At 45.5% G+C, this 14,418-nt stretch overlaps 2 protein-coding genes across 3 annotated transcripts in view; both read left to right on the top strand.

Moving 5' to 3' along the window:
- The first annotated feature begins 2,225 nt into the window (after positions 1–2,225).
- On the top strand, positions 2,226–4,594 carry LOC309334681 (uncharacterized protein). Its single transcript, XM_081849230.1, has 2 exons — positions 2,226–2,361; positions 2,836–4,594. The coding sequence occupies exons 1-2, from the start codon at positions 2,349–2,351 to the stop codon at positions 4,578–4,580; spliced, it is 1,758 nt and encodes a 585-aa protein (XP_081705356.1). The 5' UTR covers positions 2,226–2,348; the 3' UTR covers positions 4,581–4,594.
- A 4,512-nt stretch (positions 4,595–9,106) lies between these two features.
- The window catches only part of LOC309334650 (uncharacterized protein), a 32,112-nt gene continuing 26,800 nt past the window's right edge, over positions 9,107–14,418 (top strand). Inside the window, exons 1-2 of one of the 2 annotated variants that reach the window (XM_081849136.1) lie at positions 9,107–9,445; positions 11,079–11,216. In XM_081849136.1, the coding sequence (XP_081705262.1) occupies positions 9,205–9,445; positions 11,079–11,216 (379 nt within the window). In that variant the 5' untranslated portion in view covers positions 9,107–9,204. Of the gene's footprint in view, positions 9,446–11,042; positions 11,217–14,418 lie in introns of both variants that reach the window. The other variant, XM_081849135.1, reaches the window with a different exon arrangement.

Here is a 14,418-nt window from a genome sequence, read left to right as displayed (position 1 = left end):
CTGCTTTACGAGCGTTGACTGACCTCCATAACCTCTGAGAGATAATGATCTTTGGAGCTCGATCGAACAGGCGTGACCGCTGATTAGTTTACGATCTCAATCAGCCGTTTACAGTGTCCAGCACACTTCCTTCTTAGCTGCGCAATAAATTCTGCTTCGCCCAGTCACGCCTTAGCAGAGTAGCATACAGCGGTGTAAAGCAGTCTTTTTCTCCTTTTCTCCATGCAAGCGTACACAGACAGGTTCGTCTATTTACAGCTCTTTATTGAAACATTTCAGCAAAACTGTCCATCGCTGCTTGCAGCCATGTCTCTCTCTCAAACACACAGAGAGAACAGAAAGTACAGGAACAAGCTCCTCCTTAGCTTCTAAAGCTGACGTCAGAAAGTGACGCACACCTCAGAACACTTAACCAGTTAAGTTCTGAACTCTCACAGTTATGACCAGCTTGTTCTCTTGGCAGAACTCTATTAGCCTTTGCCCTGCTTTGTTTGGAACTCTAAGGACAAACTTGCCAGTTGTTCCTTTTATCTCTTGAGTCCCTACTTTAGCATTCCAATCCCCTATAATGAGAAGAACATCCTTGTTTGGTGTCATTTCTATAAGGTGTTGTAAGTCATCATAGAATTGGTCAATTTCAGTTTCTTCAGCACCAATGGTTGGTGCATAAACCTGGATTACTGTGATGTTAAAAGGTCTGCCTTAGATTCGTATCGAGATCATTCTATCATTTTTGAGATTGCATCTCAGTACAGCTTTCGCCACTCTTTTGTTGACTATGAGGGCCACTCCATTTCTTTTACGGGATTCTTGCCCACAGTAGTAGATATGATGGTCATTCGAACTGAAACAAAACAAATTCCTTCCAGTAGCACCTTAAAGACCAACTAAGTCAGTTCTTGGTATGAGCTTTCGTGTGCATGCACACTTCTTCAGATACCAGTGTGCATGCACACGAAAGCTCATACCAAGAACTGACTTAGTTGGTCTTTAAGGTGCTACTGGAAGGAATTTGTTTTGTTTTGACTATGGCAGACCAACACGGCTACCTATCTGTAATTCGAACTGAATTCGCCCATTCCTGTCCATTTTTGTTCACTGATGCCCAAGATGTCAATATTTATTCTTGCCATCTCATTTTTGACCACATCCAACTTACCAAGATTCACGGTTCTTACATTCCAGGTTCCTATGCAATATTTTTCTTTACAGCATTGGACTTTCCTTTCACTTCCAGGCATATATGCAACTGAGCGACATTTCGGCTTTGGCCCAGCCGCTTCATCAGCTCTGAATATATTTGTATTTGTCCTCCGCTCTTCCTCAGTAGCATGTTGGACGCCTTCCGACCTGAGGGGCTCATCTTCCAGCGTCATAACTTTTATATGCCTGTTGTCTTTCTCCATGGAGTTTTCTTGGCAGGGATACTCGAGTGGCTTGCCGGTTCCTGCTCCAGGTGGATCACGTTTGGTCAAAACTCTCCACTATGACCTGTCCATCTTGAGTGGCCCTGCACGGCATAGCTCATAGCTTCTCTGAGTTATTCAAGCCCCTTCGCCACGGCAAGGCAGTGATCCATGAAGGGGGGAATAACTTTTTATTTGCTTTTAAAAACAAGGATCATAGGACTAATATACAAATATGTAGACCAAGTATCTCTAGCATATGGTTCACCATTAGTGGTCAGTGTATGAGTTCTGGGTTCCTGAATTGGTTTAAATTGAAAGAAAAAAAAGGGAAACAGGAGAGAACAGAGAACATTCAACATTGCATAGCCGAATGCCTAGTCAGGAGCTCTTGCGGCTGTTGTGTTTAGATTAAGTGTGAGTTACCGTATTTTTCGTCCCATAGGACGCTCCGTCTCATAGGACGCACCTACATTTTTTGGGGGGGGGGGAATAAAGGAAAAAAATTCCCCCGGGCACGCAAGGCTTGCGGATAGCTTCCTAGAGCCTGGAGAGCAAGAGGTGTCTGTGCGCACCGAAGCCTCTCGCTCTCCAGGCTTCAGCGAAAGCCTGCATTCGCCCCATAGGACGCACACACATTTCCCACTTCATTTTTGGAGGGGGAAAAGTGCGTCCTATAGGGCGAAAAATACGGTAGTCACTTTTCCTCTTTTGTCAACAATGAAACAATACAAAGTTAGTCTACTCTTGAAAATGGGAGTGGGGTTCAAACTGAAGAGAGTGATTTAGGTATAAATTAAAATTTAGACCAAATTTAGATTGAGGCAACAGCTGGTGGGGAGTGAAGGAGGTGAAGATGTTGCTGTTTGTTTCACGGACAATTTGCTGGATCTTGACCAGAGAGTTCTGCATAAGGAAGTCAAGGAGGAGAATCATGGGGTCATGGACCCTCTTGGTAACGCTTCCTGATGGATCATAATATCTGTTCTGAAATTAAGCAAGTAACTTTGAAAGTCCATACATACCTCTATGTGATGAACCTTCACTATTTAGATGGAGACCAACAGCATTCGGGATTCTAACATCCCCACCATGAACCCTGAATGGAGGGATATCCACTGTTTTCTCTGCAATTTTTTTCCTTCTAGTCATGCCTTTTAAAGCAATGACCAGGTTGTCTGAACTGCCCAGGCCTTCTTAAATGTCAGCCTCAGAGCTTTAAGGGAAATTGGAGATGGAGTGGATTCCAGGATTGAGCCAAACAAAATCTATCCCAGATAAAAACCAAGCAATATGTCAGTTAGTACCAGCCAACAGTGAAAACTATAGTAAGGGCTCACATCTAACTCTCTTCAGTTCCTCCTCTATCACAAGCATTCATTAACTTTGTTCTTCCTGAGGCTCTAATTAGCTTCTCTATTCATTGCAGATGGTGATGAATTGGAAGGGAAGAACAAGGGGGACCACAACAGAATTCACATAGCAGAGAAGTCAGATAAATATGCAAAGTGCGGAGAGAACATCTGCCGGAGCCCCCAGTCCACCTCACATCAAGGAAAGAGCTTTGTTCGGAGGGATAGAATCTCTTCACATGAAAGAAGTAACAGCGGAGAGAAATTGTATCAGTGCAGAGAATGTGGGAAGAGCTTCAGTCACCGTGAGAATCTCACTTGCCATCAAAGAATTCATACAGGGGAGAAACCCTATGAGTGCTTAAAGTGTGGAAAGAGCTTCAATCGGAAGGATGGTCTCAGTATCCATCAAAGAATTCATACAGGGGAGAAACCCTTTCAATGCCTTGAGTGTGGAATGAGCTTTCGTCACAGTTCCAGTCTCACTTCCCATCAAGGAATTCATAGAGGGGAGAAACCCTATCAATGCTTAGAATGCAGAAAGAGCTTTAATCGGAAGGATGGTCTCAGTATCCATCAAAGAATTCATACAGGGGAGAAACCTTTTCAATGCCTTGAGTGTGGAAAGAGCTTTCGTCATAGTTCCAGTCTCACTTCCCATCAAAGAATTCATACAGGGAAGAAACCCTATCAATGCTTAGAATGCGGAAAGAGCTTCAGTCAAAGTTGCAATCTAACTTCTCATCAAAGAGTCCATACACGGGAGAAACCCTATCAGTGCTTGAAATGTGGGAAGAGCTTCAGTCACAGAGAGATTCTCACTTGCCATCAAAGAATTCATACAGGGGAGAAACCCTATCAGTGCTTGGAATGTGGAAAGAGCTTTAGTCAAAGTGCACATCTCACTTCCCATCAAATAATACATACAGGGAAGAAACCCTATCAGTGCTTAGAATGTGGAAAGACCTTCAGTCGGAGCGACTCTCTCACTTCCCATAACAGAATTCATACAGGGGAGAAACCCCATCAGTGCTTGGAATGTGGAAAGAGCTTTCGTCAGAGATGTAATCTCACTTCCCATCAAAGAGTCCATACAGGGGAGAAACCCCATCAGTGCTTGGAATGTGGAAAGAGCTTTCGTCAGAGAGGTGATCTCACTTCCCATCAAAGAGTCCATACAGGCGAGAAACCATATCCATGCCTGGAATGTGGAAAGAGCTTCGGGTATATGCAGTGTCTTAGTTTGCATCAAAAACTTCATACGGGGGAGAAACCCTATCAGTGCTTTGAATGTGGAAAGAGCTTCAGCCAGGGGGCCCATCTCACTTCCCATCAAAGAATTCATACAGGGGAGAAACCATATCAATGCTTAAAATGTGGGAAGAGCTTCAGTCTCAGACAGAATCTCACTTTGCACCAAAGAATTCATACAGGGGAGAAACCATATCAATGCTTAAAATGTGGGAAGAGCTTCAGTCTCAGGCACAATCTCACTTTGCACCAAAGAATTCATACAGGAAGGAAACCCTATCAGTGCTTGGAATGTGGAAAGAGCTTCACCTGGAAGAACAGTCTCACTTTCCATCAAAGAATTCATACAGGGGAGAAACCCTTTCAATGCCTTGAGTGTGGAAAGAACTTTCGTCACAGTTCCAGTCTCACTTCCCATCAAAGAATTCATACAGGGAAGAAACCCTATCAATGCTTAGAATGCGGAAAGAGCTTCAGTCAAAGTTCCAATCTAACTATGGACCATAGAGTTCACACGGGAGAAACCCGATCAGTGCTTGGAATGTGGAAAGAGCTTTCGTCAGAGAGGTGATCTCACTTCCCATCAAAGAGTCCATACAGGCGATAAACCATATCCATGCCTGGAATGTGGAAAGAGCTTCGGGTATATGCAGTCTCTTAGTTTGCATCAAAAACTTCATACGGGGGAGAAACCCTATCAGTGCTTTGAATGTGGAAAGAGCTTTCGTCAGAGAGGTGATCTCACTTCCCATCAAAGAGTCCATACAGGCGATAAACCATATCCATGCCTGGAATGTGGAAAGAGCTTCGGGTATATGCAGTCTCTTAGTTTGCATCAAAAACTTCATACGGGGGAGAAACCCTATCAGTGCTTTGAATGTGGAAAGAGCTTTCGTCAGAGATGTAATCTCACTTCCCATCAAAGAGCCCATACAGGCGAGAAACCATATCAGTGCTTGGAATGTGGAAAAAGCTTCACTAAGAGGATGCAGCTTACTTCCCATCACAGAATTCATACAGAGGGAAAACCAAAAAAGAAAAATAATAACGCAAACATTATTGAACAACCCTTACAAAACACATTTGTATAGAAAAGAGAAAGGGCATGGGAAAATAACTAAAAATACCCTTTATCACATTTGTAGCATATCATTTGTCAACACTTAGAAAGGCAGGCTCCCCAGCGCTCCCCTGGGTGCTTTTAGGTACTGTATGTAGCAAATGTCTGTTCCAGAACCCTGAAAAGAATAAAGTGGGAGTTGTATACATGAAAAGAGAATCAGCTAGGCATGGCAATTGTGATTCATCTTGAACTCTTTTGTAGATGGATGAAAGGGGACTTTGGAACACATTTAGTGAATAGGAATATTAGCCAAAGTCTTAAAAAGAAGGACAAAAAAATTGTTATATGTCATCACATGATATGATGAGGGCTTATCTGAAGAGCCAAATGATTTTGGTTAGTTCAGGATGATGACATTGGGCTGCAACTATTAAGATTGCTGCGATCCTTGAAGATGATGGGTTTTTCGGAGCTAGCCAACCTAACCGGAAGAGTCCGCAACCAGAAGGAGGAGGCATATCAGGAAGAATGGACTAAATTTAATGATTATTTAGTTAAACATGTCAAGTTAGATGAATTGGAATCAGCTTGCAGATACTTAATCGACTTAGGATTCTATATAAGTTAAGTGATGAATTAATAGGTGTAATTTCAAAATGAAAAGATCTAAGGATGTTAATCTTCAAGTTAAACTTTATAAGAACTGTGATTTGGAAAACCCTTAAAAAGGATATGCATTGAAATTCAGTGAAGGGGAAGTGAGGAAGGCACTTAACAATGGATAGCATGCATAATAGATGGAAAGGAGAGAGTCTACATGGGTTTTATAAAGAAATCATTGTAGAAAATATGGATGAAATATAAAGGGATTCTAGAACCCAAAACACCTTGGTGGACCTCACCTTAGAAATCATGACTGTAAAGAGAAAGAATATGAATAACAACTGGGCAACATATAAGGATTACTGGAAGAGGAAAATAATAAACTTAAATTGAAAGGATATAAGGAAGTTAAGAAATATTTGAACAATTGGCTGCAGTTCTTTCAAATTAATCAGAGATGAACAAAACAGGGAGAAAAAGGATTTGAGAAAGAAATTTCAAGATTGGATGAGTACTTACTGCAATCTAAAAGTAAACATATTTCCAAACTATAGGATTTGCTCCTAGAATGGGAGGTAAAGGAGGAGTAAGTGAAGACAGCGATGGTAAAGTAGGCCCAGGATTTAGGGGAAAATATGATGAGCCAACTACTGTGAGACAGGGAAATTAAATTTACGGCATGCTACAATTTAAGAGAGAATGTAACGAAAATGCAATACAGATGGTACTTGACCCTGGTTAGACTGGCAAAAATGTATAAAAACTGTAGTGATGTTTGTTGGAGATACAACAACGGGGCGGGAACCTTTCTACACATGGGGTGGGAATGCAAAGAGATTGTGGGGTTCTGGGAAAATATTTACAACAAGTTGAAAAAGTGAATAAGGAGTGGGCTATCTTTAAGGAATACATCAAAAGCTATGTGGAAAAAGTTGAACTTTTGACAGATATTGAGTGAATTCAGAACATGATTAGAGTGAAAGGAGAGTAAAGTTAAGATAGAAGAAGAGATTAAAGAAATAATGAAATGTGTTTAAGGCAATTGGAAAAATAAAGTAGTGTAACAAGAACGGCTGGAAGTCAAGTCAGTTTGTGGGTGTTCATGTGGGGTAGATGTGTTGGTATGTATAGTATAGGTAGGCATAATATAGAGTAATGTAGGTATGCTTTATGTTAGGAAAATAACGTATTGTGTATATGTACTGTGTAAATGTAAATGTATGTGTTCTATATGTATGTGGTTCTTTGCAGGAACATTTGTATTTCAATAAAGGCCTCCCACCTGGAGACCTCCTCCTTTTTGGGGGGGGAGTTTCTGTGTGGATAACCTCCAGTCTGGGAACCTCTTTTTGAATTTCTACTACATATACATGACAGGATTTTTTTAAAAAAATTGAAAGTGATTTATGATGAGATTGGATATAATTATTGGTAGAAACTATTTAAAACATTCAAAAATGAATCAGCCATACATTTTTTCTTAGGGTTTACAGTTCAGTTTACAGATGGTTGGGGCGGGGGGAGGGCGCAACATGCCGAAGCAGAGCCCATCGTTTTCAAGGGATCCTTAGTAAACCTGGAAATGTCTGCATGTGATCCCACCGTAAAGAAGGAGTATGGAGCCTGAAAGGCTAAAGCATTGGCCCCGAAGGCCTCAAGGGCGATTTTCCCCATGGACACCTGGGACCCCTTCTCCTCCAAGGGACCTCCAAGGAGGAAGCCAGGGCCGCCAGGGCGGATCATTGGGTGACGATATATGTGGGGTTTTGTGTCAGCATTGCTTGTGCGGGTTCTCTGCTGTTCACCTGTGTCCCTTTGGTGATGAGAGAGGTTGTTCATTTGTGGTTGGCTGTGGTGGTCTTTGTTTTCATGGGTGAGTGGGGTGTGTGTGTGTTTTGGATCAGGTTAGCCACATTGATTTGTATGCTGTAGGTGGGTTTTTGTCATTGTCTTGTTGGGCTGTGTGTGTGATAAAGGGGAGTCATACTGGGGTGATGGCGTCAAGAAAGGACCTCCAGAACGAATTAAGTACTTAACCCGAGGTACCACTGTAGTGTGTTGTTGTGGTTTAGTGTTGTTCAACACTCATCTTTAAAAAAGAAACTAATAATAATAGTAAACAACTGTGAGGTTGGACCCCAACGGACATCTAGTCCCACCCCCTGCAATAAAGAATCCCTGACATTTGGCCTTCCAGCCTCCGTTTGGAAAACCTCCAAAAAAAGCAATTCTGACACTGGTGGTTTACAAACAGAGATCAGGAAAGGAGTGTTTGCTGACAGGAGTGCTGGAAAGGAGAAAAATCAAGGGTGTGTGGGTGTGTGGGCATTATAATTAACGCATGCCCAGGTTGGGAAATGCCGCATCAGCCTCACAGTGAAATGGGTGCAGTTTCCCAGCCTCAGTTGTGGCGCCTGTGAAATGGGTATATCACAGTGAGGCTGAATTTAGAGGTGCTTCAAGGTGAATGAGAAGCAGGGATGGGAAGGGGGCAGGCTGGGCTTTGCAAAGGGCCTGGTTTTTATTTTAAGGGTGGAGGTCTCCAGACCCAGGACCTGGAAGACCAGGCCGGCCTCGACCTCCGGGGGCAACTCGGACTCCAGGGCAGATTCTTCCAGGTGTCTCCTGGGTGGGGGCAGGAACAAAATGGCGGGGCGCTGCTTGAGGGCACTGGGCATGACTGAGCCTCTGCCCCCAGCCTCCTCCAGGAACCAGAAGCCAGCTTGGCCACCGGAGGCAAATGACGCTCCTGCGAGGAGGAGGAAGAAGGGGGTGGACTAGATGGCCCCTGGGTGTGATTCTAGGAGCGGAAGAGTCTCAGGTGAGCCCCAAATCATCATCATCATCAGCAGCAGCAGCAGCATCTGGGTCCGGACCAAGGGGACCCCTTCCCCCTAGCCCAGCCTCCTGTCCTCACAGCAGCCCAACGCCCCACAGAACAGAGCCGTCTGGGTAGACTGCCTGTGGGCCTGGAGGCTCCATAAGAAGAGCCCTGCTGGATCAGGACCAGGGCCCCCCTAGCCCGGCCTCCTGGCAGGAGTTGAAGAGCATCCTCCCCTTCTCCTTCTCCCCCGTTGCAAGGTAGACTGGCTCTGTCCATGGAGGATCCCCTTGGGCATCGCTGGGGACAAAGCAGAGCCAAAGGGGACCAGGCTCCCCCCAAGCGAAGAGGCCCTCTTCAGGACTAGGCTTCCAGGAGAGCGGAGGGACTATCCCGGGCCAAATTCCCCTCCCGGATCCTGGCCATGCCGCCCCACCTTCCCCCGCCTGGACTAGATGAGCCTCAGGGTCATCCAGTCCAACCCTTTGCAGTGCCTGAAGTGGGGCTTGAACCCAGGACCCTGAAATCGAGAGTCTCCTGCTTTACCAGCGGGGGCTTTTGCTCCCAAGGGACCCTCCTAATATTGCAGCAGACTTTCACTCGGCTAGTGAGCAGGTGAAACATTATTATTATTTTATTTATCCCCCACCCATCTGGGCGCAGGGCACTAAGCGGCATCTGAGCCGAGAATCACAGAGAACTCTGCACATGCCCCGGACCCCCGGATTCTGGGAGGGAAGGAGGACAGCCAGCCAGCCAGCCGGGGGGGCTGTGCTCAGCTTGCGAAGGGTTAAATCCAACCGAGCCGGAGTCCTAGAGAGGACAGGAAGTGGAGAGGCGGGGCGGGTCCTCCAGAGCAGAATCCCCTCCCTCCCTCCGTGCCCAGTCCCGTCTTTTCTCTCTTGTCTCCTCCCCGCGCTGCCTCGGTTTCCCTCCTGGGAAGAATCCGGTGAGTCTCCTCCCCTCTCTTCCCCCTTGGGGTGCCCATGGGAGAAGGGGGTCCCGGGGCTGCAGGGGGAGACCCCCAAGTCTGGGAGCAGAGGGTCCTGCCCCCCCATTCCTCCCTGCCCAGCCTGGGAGGGGGCGAGTTTCCAGGGGGTCTGCAGCTCTGCTCTTCCTTGGCATCCTCTTTGGGGAAGGAGGGGGGTCTTGGGGGGGAGGGCATGCCCAGAATGCCCCTTCCAGTGGAGGAGCCCCTGCCAGGCCGGCCTTTCCCCCTGCCAGAATATTCCTCCTCCAGATCAGCTCAGGTCTCCAGCCCAGAGCCTCAAGGGAAGCCTCTCTGGGCGGGGGCCACGCCTGGGGCCCCTCCGTGGAGAAAAGGGGGGAGCCAGAGGGCTGAGCTGGCTGCACTGGGCTTGCCAGGGTTCAAGGGAACGGAGCTGCCTTCCTTGAGAGGAGAGGATGGAAAGCCGCCTGAAGGACCCCAAGATCTTGTCCTGAAGGGGGTGAGGCAGTGCAGGGAGGAGAAGGAGGGGGCTCTGGGTGGCAGGTCTGCCAACTTTTCTCTCTCTGATCCCAGAGGGAGCTTTCAAGGATGTTCCCCATCCTGGAGTTTCTCTGCAGCTGCTGCTGTTGCAGAATGTTTTATTCGCATTAAACTCATAACTTCCACAGTGCGTAGGTAAAACAGTAGAGGACATTTATTTATGTATTATCAAGAAGAATAAAGCAAGGATAAAAGACACCTACTCCCCACCTTCTGGGACAAAAGAGGGATTATCAGTCATTGTGTGGCTCCTACTACTAACAGGGGACATTGGTGCTATCGCAAAATAGACTAGTTCTGTCAAGCTACCCTAAGCCTTTGGGAATCTTGTCACAAGAGGAGCGTAAAGCTCACCTCTGGAGTTTTTGGAGGATATGCATGCCTGGTGTTCCTAAGAACACTGCAGATTTAGGACATGTGGAAGATCTATACTTTGGTTGCTTCCGTGCCAGGGTGGGGGCCACATTTTGGGACTGGAGACTTGCGAATATGGTGTATAAGCACAGATGATATCTAAGGAGGAGAGGTGTATTTGTTTCCTGATATTTCAAAAATGTGGCATCACCGGCTCCTCTGCTTCCACATACAGATTTGGACCCCATGCAACACCTGACAGAGGTGGATACGGCTACAACATCTGTCTGGCTTGTGATGAGAGAGCTCAAAGATTGTGAACAGGGCTCTCCATACAGAGCACCTAGCATGGGGGCACCTACATGTAATATCTACTCTGCTCTTTTCTGCCCATGCTCTGGGGTTTCAGTTTTCAAGCTTGGGAACAGGACGGTGACTGGTTTTTTTTACCAAGTTCTGTCAGTTATCCCCACTGAGTTCAATAGGATCTACTCTCAGGTCACTACTGTGCAGACCATGCCAGGCTTGCAAGTGGGGTGAGGAGCATACAGAAGAAATTGGAATCACTGGAGATGTTTAGAAATGGGGCTTCTCTTGGGAAGGGGCTGCCCCATTTGTGCTTCTCCAGGGGCAGGAGAATATCTAGGGCAAGAGGATCCCTGCAGGGCCTCTGAGGCTCCCTTTGTTTCTTCCTCTCTCCCAGGACCCTGCAGCTGCTTGTGGCTTCTCGACTCCTCAGGAAGGATGATAGAAACGGATCCTGAAAAGCTCATAAGGATGGAAAGGGGAAGATGGACGGTTGACCTGGTCAGGTTGTCTCCTGCATCCCTCCTCACAGCCTCTGAGCGTTCCCTCCCAGGTACCTCCAAGAGATCTGGTGAGTTCCAGGGGAGTGGAGATGGGGACATGGATGGAACCGGAGAGGTATTGGGGCTTGCTCAGGGGGGCACCATTTTGGGCTCCTCCAACTGCCTGCCTGTGCCTTTGTCATCTGCAGGCAATTTGAGCTAGGAATACATCACAGCTCCCCGACCACCGCAATGTATTGGCAGCTCAAAATGTCTAAAACCTGTACCGTGATTTTTTTTAAAAAAAATATAATATTTATTGAGGTTTCCAATTATAAACACACAAACACAAACCAACATGAAAACATACACAAACAAACAAACAAACAGGTATAATTCCAATCCCTTTCTTTCTTAAACCTTATTTCCCCGACCTCCTCACACCTCCCCCTTCTGTATTATAATTTCATTTTTGTCTGCTCAACAAGTACTTATTTAAGATCTTATCTCTATTTAATCTAAAAAAACCCCAATTTTAAGTTAATTTTAAACCTTTTTCCTAAAGTCGACCCAAATCTCCCTTCCGCGATTTTCCCACCTTCCAAAAAAGTTACAAAAAATAAACATATGAACAAGATCTAAACAAATTATATTTTAACACCCTTTGGATTCCCAAATCCCCCCCTCCCTTTCCCGGTTGTGGTCCCTAAACCAAAGTCCATCAGTACATCTATTCTAGCCTGTGTCCCAAACGCCTAAGGCTTTTAGCCCTCCATTAGTTTCTCTCTGCTGGTCTTCTTGACAGTCCTTTGTTTTCAACGCCGACTCTCGAAGAAGCCCTGTCACCATAATGTCCATTTTTCTTACCAGCAGGCCTCTGTATCTAGAAGTGGAGCTGAAGTTCCGTTTCTTAAATCTTTTGAATCTATATGGCCCTAAAGCTCCAATTTCCATCTTGAACAAATTGATGCTACCAGGCCTCTGGTCAAACTTGATCTTCTGCAACCTTGTGGCTTCACTTTCAGTTTCTAGCAAGTCCTCATGTGTCTCTTGGGATTTGTCAAAGTTCATTTCCTCAGCTGTAGCTGCCTCTATTCCACCTTCCAAGACTTTTGGTTCGGAGACAAAAACTTTAGCTTAAGCCAGTTCTTATCCTCCAGCAAAATCAATTGTACAGTCCAATCGTGAAAATATTAATTTTTTTTTCCAAAAAGGAAAAGGTGGTTCTCCCGACTTTAGTTATCCGGTCTTTGCTTTAAAATATCTACAAGATGGGGGGGGCAGACTTCCTTTTTACCCCTCCCCCGTTCGTATCGAATTTAAATTTTTTTTTCTTTAAAGTCCGATTTACTCACGGGTTGTTGCTTGTAGTCCGAATGTTTGAAGGAAAAAGTCAGCGCTCTCCATCCATGGCATGCGGCTTCACTCAGCAGGGGAAGCAGAAGACTCTCAGCGTCACCCCCCGTCCCCCGTTCCGTAGCCTTTAAAAAGACTCCTTTGCGGGTCGGGGGGGGCGCTAATGGTGCCCGCCGAGTCACCACGTTCACAGGCATCCACACCTGTGGTTTTTAAGGGTCCCTGCGTGGCCGGCGCGGTAGAACCCGATCCCTACTGAGCCGATTCCCTCCGGAGCTTGGAGGGAATCCGCCATTAGACGTTGGCACTAACCCAGAAGTCCTAAAACCAGCACCGTGATTGAATGCTCTACAATGTCAGACAACTTACCGATCCATTGGGCAGCACTAGAAGTCATGACTCTTGAAAGTAACCTGATCCTGGGCTTCCGATTTGTCTGCGAAGGGAAATGGCGGTGCGGTGCGAGTCGTCCGTCTAAATGACGACTGTTACCGGGGCTTTTGAGCAGTGAGTGTGAGTGCCAGGGTTAGACACCCCCCCAAAAAGCCCCAAGGGTAGTGGGGTGTCGAGGGGACCAGCCGGGTGTGAAGAGGCTTGCCGTGATTGCTGGAGCCCTGACGCTGTATCGGCAGGTCAGCAACCACACTACCTGGGGTGTACAAGCCATCCATATCTTTCTGGTATAATTCCTCTGTGTATTCTTGCCACCTCTTCTTCATGTCTTCTGCTTCTGTTAGGTCCTTACCACTTTTGTCTTTTATTATGGTAATCTTTGTACGAAATGTTCCTTTCATATCTCCAATTTTCTTGAACAGACCTCTGGTTTTTCCCATTCTATTGTTTTCCTCTATTTCTTTGCATTGCTCGTTTAAGAAGGCCTTCTTGTCTCTCCTTGCTATTTTTTGGAAATCTGCATTCAATTTCCTGTATTTTTCACTATCTCCGTCGCATTTTGCTTGCCTTCTCTCCCCCGCTATTTGTAAGGCCTCGTTGGGCAACCACTTTGCTTTCTTGCATTTCCTTTTCATTGGGATGGTTTTAGTTGCTGCCTCCTGTATAATGTTACGAGCCTCCATCCATAGTTCTTCAGGCACTCTGTCCACCAAATCTAAATCCTTAAACCTGTTCCTCACTTCCACTGTGTATTCATAAGGGATTTGATTTAGATTGTATCTTACCGGCCCAGTGGTTTTTCCTACTTTCTTCAGTTTAAGCTTGAATTTTGCTATAAGAAGCTGATGATCTGAGCCACAGTCAGCTCCAGGTCTTGTTTTTGCTGACTTGTATAGAGCTTCTCCATCTTTGGCTGCAGAGAATATAATCAATCTGATTTTGATGCTGCTCATCTGGTGATGTCGATGTGTAGAGTCGTCTCTTGTGCTGTTGGAAAAGAGTGTTTGTGATGACCAGCTTGTTCTCTTGGCAGAACTCTATCAGCCTATGCCCTGCTTTGTTTGGAACTCTAAGGACAAACTTGCCAGTTGTTCCTTTTATCTTTTGAGTCCCTACTTTAGCATTCCAATCCCCTATAATGAGAAGAACATCCTTGTTTGGTGTCATTTCTATAAGGTGTTGTAAGTCATCATAGAATTGGTCAATTTCAGTTTCTTCAGCACCAGTAGTTGGTGCATAAACTTGGATTACTGTGATGTTAAAAGGTCTGCCTTGGATTCGTATTGAGATCATTCTATCATTTTTGAGATTGCATCTCAGTACAGCTTTCGCCACTCTTTTGTTGACTATGAGGGCCACTCCATTTCTTTTATGGGATTCTTGCCCACAGTAGTAGATATGATGGTCATCCGAACTGAATTCGCCCATTCCTGTCCATTTTTTTTAAATAAATATTTATATTTATTAACAATTTTTGAATACAATACAAATAAAAAGAAACAATATAACATATATCTTAACATACTTTCTTGACTTCTTTGG

The sequence above is a fragment of the Podarcis erhardii genome (assembly GCF_964252035.2).
Source record: "Podarcis erhardii genome assembly, chromosome: 2".
NCBI lineage: Eukaryota > Metazoa > Chordata > Lepidosauria > Squamata > Lacertidae > Podarcis > Podarcis erhardii.
The sequence above is the reverse complement of the archived record's forward strand: the minus strand, read 5'-3'. Positions and strand labels throughout refer to the sequence as shown.